The sequence below is a fragment of the Mirounga angustirostris genome, unplaced genomic scaffold (genome assembly GCF_029215605.1).
Source record: "Mirounga angustirostris isolate CCGP_5_RB_7025 unplaced genomic scaffold, mMirAng1.0.hap1 SCAF_10, whole genome shotgun sequence".
Taxonomy (NCBI): Eukaryota; Metazoa; Chordata; class Mammalia; order Carnivora; family Phocidae; genus Mirounga; species Mirounga angustirostris.
In genome coordinates this window covers 84,531,902-84,544,805 of record NW_026991718.1, presented here as the reverse complement: position 1 = coordinate 84,544,805, position 12,904 = coordinate 84,531,902, and the positions used below count along the sequence as shown (strand labels likewise).

The 12,904-nt window shown below is 42.6% G+C and overlaps 1 protein-coding gene across 1 annotated transcript in view; it reads left to right on the top strand.

Moving 5' to 3' along the window:
• The window catches only part of ST6GAL2 (ST6 beta-galactoside alpha-2,6-sialyltransferase 2), a 79,882-nt gene that overhangs the window by 51,349 nt on the left and 15,629 nt on the right, over positions 1-12,904 (top strand). Inside the window, exons 3-5 of the mRNA XM_045885301.3 lie at positions 4,316-4,413; positions 5,830-5,931; positions 8,253-8,427. Coding sequence (XP_045741257.1) covers positions 4,316-4,413; positions 5,830-5,931; positions 8,253-8,427 — 375 coding nt within the window. The remainder of the gene's footprint in view (positions 1-4,315; positions 4,414-5,829; positions 5,932-8,252; positions 8,428-12,904) is intronic.

Genomic DNA, 12,904 nt, shown 5'->3' with positions numbered 1-12,904 from the left:
TCACTGTCTGGAGCCTCTTGTCACTGCCTCAGGAGAAGGTTGCCCCAGGTCAGCAGTTCACATAGTGTGTGTGGTTCACATTTGGGGTCCCCAAGACCCTTTCAGGGGCTCATGAGGTGAAAACTTCTTTATAATAATGCACAGGGATCTTCTGGACTGTTTGACATTCACACTGGTGATGCAGAGACAGAGGTGAGTAAACTGCTGGTTAGTGTAAATGAGGCATTCCTACCCAACAGTACTAGTTGTCTTGCTGGTTTGCACGGCCATGCTCAGCAGGAAGAGAATCGAGTGCCTGTTTCACTTATGGATGTCCTTGATGAAACAGGAAAAAAATGAAAAGAATGTTGGTTTTATTTAATATCCATCTTTGACTACATGTGTTTTTAAGACAAAATGGGCAATAAAGTGAAAACGCACTTCTGCATACCAACACAGTGGACAAGCCCCTGTGTGGTTGGAGTCTTGAGCAGCACTAGCGTCATGAAATGCAATTTTTACTTGAAACAAATGACTGATAGACATACTTTATTCAGACCTGGATATTTGGTAGATATTTTCTCATAAAGGATCTGAGTGAACCTGTCACTTGTAGGAAAAGAGCTGACAGTATTTTTTGCCAGTGATAAAATGCAAGCTTTCAACCATGAACTTGGAACTGAACCCACGTTCCTCTATCCGATGCACAGCAAAGCCATCACTGAGACATCAGGTATGCAGCAAGGGAAGGGTTTATTTATGCAGGCAAACCAGGAGAGGAGAGGACAAGCCTCAAATCTGCCTCCCCAAAGGGAGAGAGAATGAGTTTTTTATAATCACAGGGGTTGAAATTGCATACATATTGATGAAAAGATCAGGGAAACTTACGACAGCTCATAAGGAGAGATGGAACATGCACATTGAACAAACGTACATGTAACATACATCCCGTGTTCACTTTGGGTGTAGACTTAACATCAGAATGAGGCAGCATTCAGCCCCTGACGTCAGGAGGTTATCTTCAGGCAAGGAGAAGGGGCTATGGGTTTGCTCCAAGAGACATTTTAAACTGGATGGGGTCTTGGGCTTATTATCTTGAGTAAGGAATGTGGGGCCTCCTTTGTTCATAGGCTGGAACCGTATCAGTTGACCTTGAGTCCAGGCTTCTGCAGAGACAGACAGTGGGCTTGTTAGTGGGGTCTGAAAAGACACAATAGCTGATTAGGGGGAAACAATTTTCTGAAAAACAAGCTTTAAACTTTCTGCCAGTTTCAACCTCATCAATCCTATGGACACATGGTTTCAAACTTGGAAGCCTCCCATACTCCAGACTGATGAGATGCATGGTGATTTAACTGATGTGATTTGGGGGGATACTTTATAGTGAAATGCATCAATATTTGGAAGATCTGCATAACTGATTGAACTGATAGCTCCAAATGATCATTGCTCAATGCTACAAAATCGTGCCTGGGTGAATCCTCCCATTTTGAGAGCAAGAAGAAGTATTTGGTTGGATTTCAATGGAACAGAGCATGGAAAGTTCATTTATATTGTTTCACATTCCATATTACAAAAGATTTTTTTTTTAAAGAAACTAGCATTTGTCAAGTTTTGATGAAGTATCAAAGAATATTCCCAGTAGTCTGGAAAGACTTAAAGTACTCCTTACATTTTCAACAATATATCTAAGTCTTGACATAATTCAAGTAAATCAATATATTGCAGCAGATAGAATGCAGAAGCAGATAAGAAAAACCAACTGTCTTCTGATAAGCCAGGCATTAGAGAAATTTGCAAACATTTAAACCAGTGCCAGTCTTCTATTTTTTTTAAATATGGTTATTTTTCATAAAAATATTTTATTTTTAAATAAATAAACGTCTTCTAATTTTGCTTTCTAAGGTGACATACATTGAAAAATATAATCCAAATAAACAAAAGAACTTTGGGTTTTCGATAATTTTCAGAGTGTAAAAGTGTTCTAACACCCAAAAGTAAGAACCACTGCTTTGGGTAATCTAATTTTTCTAGTGCAAATATTATTTGAATTTTTATGACAAAGTACTATTCAATAAAAATAAATAATAAAACATTCATTATAAAAAATGTGTGAACAAGTACTTATAAAGAAAATAAGAAGTGTTCATGTTTTTTGACATCATATATGCAAAGCATGGATCACCTAGGACGTAAAGATTGGCAAGCTTCTTTCTTTTTCTTTCTTTTTTTTTAAAGAGCCAAGTAGTAAATATTTTAGGCTTTGTGAGTCATGGGGTCACTGTCACAACTCACCTCTGCCATTACAGACAATAGATAAACAAATGAGTATGTCTGTGTCATCATACAGCTTTATTTACTAAAACAGGTGACAGGTCATAGCTTGCTGACACCTTCAGCGGTTACCCTAAAAGAACACTGTAGAATTCTTAAAAAAATATTTTATTTATTTATTTGACACACAGAGAGAGAGAACACAAGCAGGGGGAGGGCAGAGGGAGAGGGAGAAGCAGATTCCCTGCTGAGCAAGGAGCCCTATGTGGGACTCGATCCAGGACCCTGGGATCATGACCTAAGCTGAAGGCAGATGCTTAACTGACTGAGCCACCTAGGCATCCCCAACACTGTAGAAGTTTTTAATGGCATAGCCAGGAATCCTTTATGCATTCTTTGTGTTCTATTTAATTTTGGTGCTCGAAACTGGAACATAAATTCTGAGCTCAGAGCTCAGAAGCTCAAGAAAGGTACCTAATGTAACATTGTTTTAATGGTGACATGTGTGCCGAGTCTCTGCTACTTAGGGAATAGGAAGGTCTCTCCCAAGGAGACTACTCAAGAGGGGATAGCAGGACTCAAATGAAGAAGATGGGCTGCTTTAGGGACTCGCATGGGGTATAGTCACAGTAAATGCAGGCTACATCCACAGGCTCTTTGGCAAATCAGAAATACGTAATCTTACCTCTCTCTCTCTCTCCCACATACACAGGCATTGTTGTTGTTCCAACCAAGTTAAACTTGAAATGTGCATGGAATTTTTGAAGCTAAAGATAGCCCACAGAAATTCCCTTATTGCTGATTAACTCTGGTTTCTGGGCAATACAGTAGCTGGCTCAGGAAATTCCCAGACATATGTATGCATATAGACTGCTTTGTGGGAAGGGAACATGTCCCCATTCCCATCCCTTAATCGGATAGACAGGTGACCCCACTCTCCTCTACCTGTAGCTCTTTGTGTCCTTGTCGGCCTCCAGGAGATGGGAGCTTTGTTTTCACCCAGGATCTCCGAGAACTAAAAAAGTGTCAAGTTGAATGAAGAGAGACATAGATTTATGTTGTAGTTGAGGCTCGGTGAACCAAGGTGTGCCCTGACAGAAGACAAAGTGCCTTGGCAGCCAGTACCATCGGTGGTGCTTCCATCCGGCAGGGCTGCGGCGGGACGTCATACCAGTGCTGGGAACGCAGAACGCTCTCGGTTGCTCCCCCGTGGGTCTTCTGGCCAGCAGCAGCAGTATGTGAAGCACAGAAATCCTGGCCAGGTTTTTTGGGGTTTTTTTAAGTTTTCAGTTTTAATTCCAGTATAGTTAACATACGGTGTTATAGAGGGCTCTTTCTTTTTTTTTTTTTAAGATTTTTATTTATTTATTCATGAGAGAGAGAGAGGCAGAGGCAGAGGGAGAAGCAGTCTCCCTGCTTCCCGCGGAGCAGGGAGCCCCACAAGGGGGCTCAATCCCAGGACCCCGGGATCACAACCTGAGCCGAAGGCAGACGCCTAACAGACTGAGCCTCCCAGGCGCCCGAGGGCTGGTTTTCTTTTTAAGCACAAACCAGTACCCCAAGGTATAGAAATCGCATTAAAGGCTGTGGCTCTTTCTGTGTGAGAGATGCCCTTGGTCTTGGCACCGGCCGCGGTCTTAGAGGCACCATGAGCAGCCTCCATGCTCCAAGCAGTAAGAACCACACAAGCAGCCCATGTGCAATATCCTTACATGCTCCCACAGATTCCATCTTTGAAATATTCTGGAATCTTTCAGAGAATGGCTGCATAAAGCATGTCACCTTTAAAGAATGTGAACACATAACAAGTACCTAAATATAGCTTAACATTTGGATGACATAGGACCACTTGTAATGGTCCTATGTTTCCATGTTGATTTGTCCCCTAGCCGGGATCCCATTCTAAATAGACACTATACTGAAAAATATATGTATGGGTATCTTAACTTTATTGGTTGTTTCTATTAGCTTCAGGTATTGAAAATTTTGCTTTAATGCTTTTTTAAATTATGTCGATTCGACAGCAAAAAGTACAGTAAGTTTGTCATTTATGTGTCCTTAGATTCTCATGACGCAGTTTTGAGATTTAACTCTGCTCCTACACGCGGCTATGAGAAAGATGTTGGAAATAAAACCACTGTGCGCATCATTAATTCCCAGGTAAGATGGATGGTGTGTTCTCATGGAAGTACATCTTATAGGTAAATAGTTTAACTGGATGAGTGAAGAGAAATTACCCATTTATTCATGACTATGGTCTTGCTTATTTCTATGGGTCTTGTAATTAAAAAGAACAGAGAAAAAAATGCAGATAAATAGAACTTATGTGTGACATGAATAGGAAGAAATGAGTAAATAAGATTAAAAGGAAAAATCAGTGTACATATGGAAATATGTGTGTCTATCCATACACAGGGGTACATACATAATCATAGATTTAGCATGTTGCATTTTATGAATGGAGGAAAAGACAGTTAAATTTAAAAGAAATCGCAGTGGTGAGAAAGGCCAGCAATGAAGGGGAGAAAAGCAAAGGTTACAAAATCCAAGGGTCAGTAAGGTGGCTTGCAAACTTTAGTCCATCATTTGAAAAATTAAAAAAAAAAAAAAAATGGATTGTTTTGTTAAGTATTTCTCTTCCTGGTGTTCTTCATAAGAATACTTTCCAAGTTCAAAGCAAAATTACTCTCAAAACCACAGCAGTTCCCAGAGTTTCAAACTATATAGAAAGAACATGAGGTGATGGATGATTTATGACAGGTTGCTTGCAGAAGGAAAGATTAGCTTTCTGCATGGTACCCTGAAACAATCGTCATATTTCCTTACTTCACAGATGCCATCGATTGTAAGAGCCACCATTCATTCAGTCACAGCTTCCCAGCTTTTCAACATTATCAACCCCACCAAATTGAAATACGTGTCCCCTGTAAGATACGCCCTGGCTTGTGAAATCTTCAAATATGAAGAAAGAAAGTATATCTCGAAAACTGAAAAATTGCCCCTGAAAACTGATGAAAACCAATACTTTTTTCCCTCCAAAACTGTAGTTTAAAAAGACGATTGGCAGGTATCTCCTGGTCTCCTCCAGGACCAGATAGGGACACAGAGGGAGGAAGTCACATTGCGGCTGCCATCCGTCCGCCGGCTGTCTGTGTTCCGTTTGTCCCGAGCCTGGCCCTCTGGAGGCGCCTTCATAAGGCAGGTCATCCACAATTGCACCTCCCTCTCCAATCACCTGTGAAAGTAACTGGAGATGATGCTGGGGTGCCGAATTAGCTAGGGCATTGCATCTTTCAGAAGTTGATTCGATGCCATCAGCTATGAAGATGGTGCTGGTGAAAATGGAGGAGACAGTGGATTTTATTTTTAACCTTCATTTCCCCAGACATTTCTTTACACACATAAGCGTGCGATGCTCACCTCTCTCCATCCCCTGGAGGAAAAGACAAAGTCTGAACAACTTTTTTTTTTTTTTTTGCTCTGATTCTTTTTTTTTTTACATTTTCATCTTTTTTTAAGATGTAATTTTGAAGAACCAAACACTTATTTTAAAATGACTTTTGTTTGTATTTGCAGATTCTGACCAACCCCAACCATCACTTCATTGACAGCTCATTATATAAAGATGTCATTTTGGTGGCCTGGGACCCTGCTCCTTATTCTGCAAATCTTAATCTGGTAAGTGTTTTCTTTAGGGTAAGTGCCCCTACCCTAACAGTCAGACAGTGCCTTTGACTGATTAATAATGGGAGCAAGTCAAGGATTAAGCTTTCACAGAATGAAACCACTCACGGGCGCTACTTAAATAACATGTGTATTCATACCATTTTGATACCCGGTTCCCAGGGCATACTTGGTGAACATGATCTATCTAATGAAAAAGGGCTTTTGCTCTCGAGGATTTAAAAACCAAAAAAAATTACAGTGTCTAAATATTCAGACATTCCTAATTTCACTAGAGATTGGGTGGAGTAAACTCAGAATGTTTCCATTGTGATAGGGTTACTTTAACTTCTAAGCAGTTACAAGACCTTCTGAAATAAATTCAAAGTGCTTGTCAAGAGAATTTAAACTTTGTGAATCAGCAGCTCATTATTCTTTAAGTGTAACCTGTTACAGCCTTTCCTGGAGTGTGCCACTCTTTGGCTTCTGCCTCTAAACCCTTTTTTACTTTACATGGTGTAGTGTAAACCAGATTATTACTAGCCATCAAAATATAAGCAAGTTATATTCATGGCGTTCTGGCAAATCATTGCCTATCTAAAGGAGCAGCTAGTTACTTTGGTGAAAACTTGGAAGAAAAGCCAGTGCAGTTTTTAAGGAGGGCTGGGAAATATGTATGACGGTTTAGCCTCGTGAAAGGTGCTGTCAGCTGTGCCGAAGAGTGTCTTTCAACTTGTTCTGCCATGACCTAGGAGAATGCATCCTTCTTAAGATAAAGGTGGGGGAGCTCTTGGCTCCACCAAGAGGTAACTTTCCAAGAGAGCAGCTGTCCAAGGTCACATGGGTCCCTCTGGGGGTGTTTGGTCACTGTTCATCTTGAGACCAAGCTGGACGTTTACCTAGCACGATTGCTAACTGGTTGTTAACTAGGAGTACAAACCAGAATCACCTGGAGAGGATTTTTCAGATGTATCTGTCAGAGCCCCATTTCCAGACATGTAGCCTGCAACCTGAGTGTGTATTTTTTTGAGAAAGCTCTCCAGCTGATTCTCACAGGTACCGTCTACCAAGAATCAAGTGTGAAATGCATGTTGGAACTCTTCAGCTTCCTTTCCAGACTGAAGTTCTCTAGCTTTAAGTTCTGACCTATCTCTTGCTGTTTGTGGACAGACTCAGACCTCTAGCTGTTGGTCCTTGTTTCTTCCTCCTTTGGAAGCAGCCAAGCCCAGGGCACAGAGCTGTCAAACCCAAAGGACATGGGCATGACTGTGCCAAAGTCCAGGCAGCAGGGCTGCTTTCTGTGTGGCCTGTGCTCTGGAGGAGGAAGGGCTGAGGAAACTGAGGCCCATACTCCTCTTGCTTCCCTCCTGCTGCCTCTCGGCTTGGGGGCAAAGTGTACTACAGATGATTGGGCCTAGTCCTTCTCAAAACTGTTAAAGCCACAGAACCCATCCAACCAGGGAATATTACTTGGGATTGATATATACCTCCTATCTCCCCAAGGTGTCAGTTCGAAGGGATAATGGGGCCCTCAGAGCCTTACGAGCTAAGTATCTCCCCCACAGACCTCCAAATCCCATTTCATGACGGCACCCGAGACATTCTAAAGACATTTACAAAACAATCAACCTTATTGTGCATTTTTTCATACAATAATGTATGTATAATCAGTAGAGGTATACATTTTGATGAGTGTTAGCAAATTTATATAGCCGTGTATCCACCACCACAGTTAAGAAATGGAATATTTTCATCACTCCAAAGAGTTCCTGGCGCCCCACCTGGGGTCTTCCAGGCCCCAGACCTAGGCAACAACTGGCATGCTTTCTGTCACTATACATTAGATAAGGAAAATATGTTTTTGAAATACACTGATTGAGCCCAGGGGTCAGCAAACTACAGCCATCAGCCAAATGTGGCCCTGTTTTGTAAATAAAGTTTTATTGGAATACAGTAATGCCCATTCGTGCTCTCTCTGCTGTGCCTTTGTCAGTACAACAGAAGAATTGACTAGTTGAAGAAGACCGTGTGGCTCACAAAGCCTCAAGTGTTTACTGTCTGGGCCTTTACAGAAGAGTCCGGCACCCCTGCCCTACCTCATCTCCCATATTTCACTAAAGAACAAAGTACCATCCTCCAGGGCTGGAACCCTATCTTTCTTTGTTCTGGTTCCCTCTTCCAGTGAGGCAGTGCCTAAAGACGCGACAGTCACCACCTCATTCCCCTCCTGTTCCCTCAGCCTGGAAGGAGCTTCTGCCCCCACCTGGGTGCTGCCCTGTTTCCTTTTCGCACTGTGGTGCTCTGTACTTGATTGTGTTGATTTTTTTTTTTCTTAGTGGTACAAGAAGCCAGATTACAACCTGTTCACTCCATATGTTCAGCACCGTCAGAGAAACCCAAATCAGCCATTTTATATTCTTCATCCAAAATTTATATGGCAGCTTTGGGACATTATCCAGGAGAACACCAAGGAGAAGATTCAGCCCAACCCACCATCTTCCGGCTTCATTGGTAGGTGTATATAAGAACGGATGATCAGGCCGGCAGGATTAGGCTTCGTATCTAGTAAATGTACAGTTACGTTATTTAATCGGAACAGTTAGAAGGTGGTTTTAGAGGAAGCATAGATTAGCTGAAGATAGTAGAAATACTCTGTTCTGATTATCTATTGGTGCATAACAAAGTACCCCCCAAATTTCAGGGTGTAAAGCAAGAAGTATTTTATTTTCTGTCATGATTTTGTGGGTCTTGATTTTGGTGGGCTTGGCTGGGTGATTCTTCTGTTCCATGGGCATCGATGAGAGTCACTTGGTGGTACTCATCTGCTTCCTGGGATGGCTTCCCTCCCATGGTTGGCCCCCTTGGTGCAGATGGCTGGGAGGGTGGGCTCAGCCGGGAATGTTGACTCTGTGCCTGCACGTGGTCTCTTATATGGTGGTCTCAGGGTAATTGGGCCTCTTAAATGGACACTCGGGGATCCCGGCAAGCTTCTTATGACTGAGGCCTAGAGACCTGCACAGTGCCACTTGCACTGTATTCTGTGGGTCAGAATAGTTAAGGACCCATGGGATTCAAGGGGAGGACACATAGACCCCACCTGGGTCATCTATGAGCCACCATCCACTTACCCATTCACATTGTTCACATGATGCCAGATTGAGGAGGTGAATTTGTGACCGTACGATAGTGTCATGTGCTGCAAGAGAAGAGGTGCAGGCTTTGATGAGAATAATTCTAGAACCTTCTACAGCTCTTGCTACCAGAGTGCACTAGCTCTAATCTAAAAAATGGATTGTTTTATCTAACAGGATCATCACACTTGGCTTATTATATATATTTTTTGCAACCATACTTTGATCCTCAAAATTTGTGGTCTTACCCCATTTCCTTACCTATGCCTCAGCTAATCATCCCATTATCTCTTTGATTTTACCCAAGTAGGGTAATATTAAGAAATAGCTTCGATCCCCTTGGCAATATGAAAGCTGTAATAGAACCAAAGGATATTAGTTTTGTCCACAAAAAACTGTGATGTTCTCCACCCTAATTTCAATGAATTTACAACACTGCATCTTAATTTGGGCTGTGCTGTGGGTCTCTGTGAATAAAGGAGAGATTTATGGAGATAGTAGTGGTTTGGTTATGGATACAGGACCTTCAAGTATCTGAACTGAGGCTTGTGGATTTTGGAGTGAGTTTCTGGTATTACAATAATGTGAAATATTTTACATAGAATTCAAGACAGAATTTACAATATGACTGCAGATTATTTTCCTCAGGCATAGCTAACCACCCTTTTAAAGTCATGCCTTTGACACTCTATTTCCAAATCAGTCCTGAAATGCTAGGTACTTTATCTTTTGTGCAATTTTATGGGACCCTGTTGATTTAGGAAAGAAAGTATAATCTAGTTTGTCAGCAAAGGTTAAGTGGGATAAAATCACGCTTAGACAGCATAATAGGATGTGGCAGAAGTTTAATAAAATCTTTTTCGTATTATTGCCTTCTCACGAATTCATGGGGCTACCACTTGCTTGGAGCAAAAGTTTTCGAGCACAGTGGGGGCTGTCAGATATACTTACCACAAAGTATAGTTTGAAAGATTCAAGTTGGATCCTCATAGCTGGAGAGAAACATTTTCCCATGTGTTTTTGTTGGACGGAATCCTGCCGCATATGGCTAGCTTCCTTTCATACCTATTTACTGAGAATTTGGAGTTTTCAGAGACTGACGCTTGCCTTTGAGGCGTCTTTTACGTGAAGAAGGGGAAATGCAGTCTGATGGCGTTGCAGGAGTGCTGACTGGGGCGGACAGGTGAAGCGTGACTTGTTCTCTGCCATTTACCACCTTTTTGATCGTGGGCAAGTCAATCACTCCTGTGGGCCTCCCTGTTCTCTTAGAAGAGATGAGAATGATAAAATCTTCTTCAAGATGAGTTGGTGCACCCATTTGCCATGATTACTGTTTTCTACCACTTTCCTGCCCAGATTGGCAGCTGCAAGCCACGGGGGGCTATTTACATTTAAATTAATTAGGATTGAATAAGAGGGAAGCTCCAGGAAGCACTGGCTTCCTTTCTAGCTCTTAGTAGCCACGTGCTCTGGCAGTGCAGAGGGAGACCATCTCCATCATCACACGCAGTTGTATAGGATGGCACTGTGAAGTTCTGCTAGTCACAGAAGAATGAGAAAGAGCAAGCGGGTAATTATGGAAGTCTCAGTTCCCACTGGGTGGGCTCTGCTCTGCGACTGGAGACACCGATATTGCAGAAGCCACAGCCCGCCATCATCACCTTTGTTTGCTGCTCTTGTCCCCGGCCAGATTTCAGCGTTAGCCCTCACGAAGGATGGGCAGGAGAGGCAGCTTGTGTGAGCTGTGCTCAGCAGAGCACCATTCGCCCTCTGAAGACCCCGCGGACGTTGTAATTGGCCTGCCTCCTCTTGAATCTTGCTCAGAAATATGCTGAGAGCCAGAGTCTGTTTTATAACCTCTCTGATGTTCCTAAGTATTGGTAAAATGATGTCACTCACATCTCAAACTTTCTGCCATAAGAATTTTTAAAAATCAGTGAGTTATTTTCTCTTATCAAAAAGTGTTCTCCAGGGGGGCCCGGGTGGCTCAGTCGGTTAAGCATTTGATTCTTGATCTCAGCTCAGGTCTCAATCTCAGGGTCATGAATTCAAACCCTGCGTTGGGCTCTCCATGCAAGGTGTGGAGCCTACATTTAAAAAAAAAAAAAAAAGTGTTCTCTAAATACTCCTTCGTGTTCTAAGGTCATGTTGAAAAAAAAACTATTGACTTCTTATCTCACCACCTTATCATTTCCAACACTAACCTCTCCTGTCCCTTACTGAACAGAAGAACCCATCATAGAGCTGGTCAGTGAGATCAGGATGTTTCTGGGTGCACAGCAGAGGGTTCTGCGCAAGTATGGAGGTCAGCAGGACGTCCTCTATCAGAGAAGAGTAATTTCCTGATATTCTGCTTTCCTCATCAGCCCAGGGCTCCACCCGGAGGTAAAGCAAGATGAGTTCCTGTGCTTTATTGAAGTGCGCATCTGTACAGGAAAATAGTCTCACATTTAATTACTTCTATTACTAAACCCACTGCATATATTTTCCTTGTATGTGTTTATGAATCTGCATGTGTAAAATAGAAGGACTCTAAAAGTTGACCGTTTTGAACACACAAGACATTTCTTTCTATGGAAATTTATAGCCAATGGCCGTTAGATTCCCAGGGGAACACACCTAGAACCCCTTAAATGTATTGTGATTGGTTGCTATTCAGAGGCCTATTCCTGGGGCCTCAGTTCATCATATTGGAGGAAGGTGGGGAAGATGGAAGGGAAAAGCCACTAGGTGGATATTAATTAAGTACCTCCTATGTAGCAGGCACAGGGCAAGGCCCAGGGGTAGTGGGAAAGAAACCAGGCAAAGGTCCTGCTCACCACGAACTCACGGTGCAGTGGGTGACCCACATTACAGAAGTGTGTGTTCCCTAAATAAAATAAAATCACAAACTGTGCAATGAAGGAAAAGAACAGGCTGCCTCGAGGGCTGGGAAGTGTCTATTTTGCCCATCATGTTCATGCTCATAGCCCAGCACATAGGAAGTACAAGAAATAATTATTTGGAGAATGAATGAATGTTTTAGCTCAGTGGTTCTCAAGTTCAGCATATGTCAGAATCACCTGGAGGATTTGTGTATTAGTTAGCTAAGGCCATGAAGTAAAGTACCCCAAGACTCACCTCCTGGAAGGAATCAGCATTTATTATTTTGTGGTTTCTGTAGTCAGTATGTGGGAGCAGATTGGCTGGATGGCTCAGCATGCTCTTTCATGAGGTCGCATTCCAGCTGTCCGGACATAGGTTGGCTGCTCTGTTTTCTAAGTGGCTCACTCACAAGATGGCTGGTGGCCAAAGGCCTCAAATCCTCACCACAGGGACCTCTCTAGGTGTACTTGGAAGTCCTCACAACCTGGCAGCCAGCTTCCCTACAGCAAGCGATCTGAGAGAGCAAAGAGGAGGCCACGGTACTTTTTATGGTGTCGTACATTATCCCCGTGGCTACATTCTGTTTGTTACATCAGTCAGTCCCATTGTTGTGGGATGGAACTACCCCAAGATGGGAACACCAGGTAGGGATCCTGGGGGCCCTGCTGAAGCCTGGCTCCCACACCTTTCTAACACACAGACACCTGGGCCCATCCTAGAGTTTCTGAGGAGGTGGAAGGGGCGAGAATTTGCATTTCTGCCGGTTCTTAAGTGATGCTAATGCTGCTGGTCCTTGTTCTGTGCTTCGAGAACCACCTTTCTAGCGTTTTAGAATCTTAAAGTTATAAGGAACTTTAGAAATCTGGTCTGCAGATCCTGTATTGATAGACGTGCCATCAAGGTGATAAGCATTTGGCTCAGGAGAACACAGGATGCGACCAATACATTATTCTTTTTGTTTCTTTGAAGACATAGCTAAAAAATTTACTCTT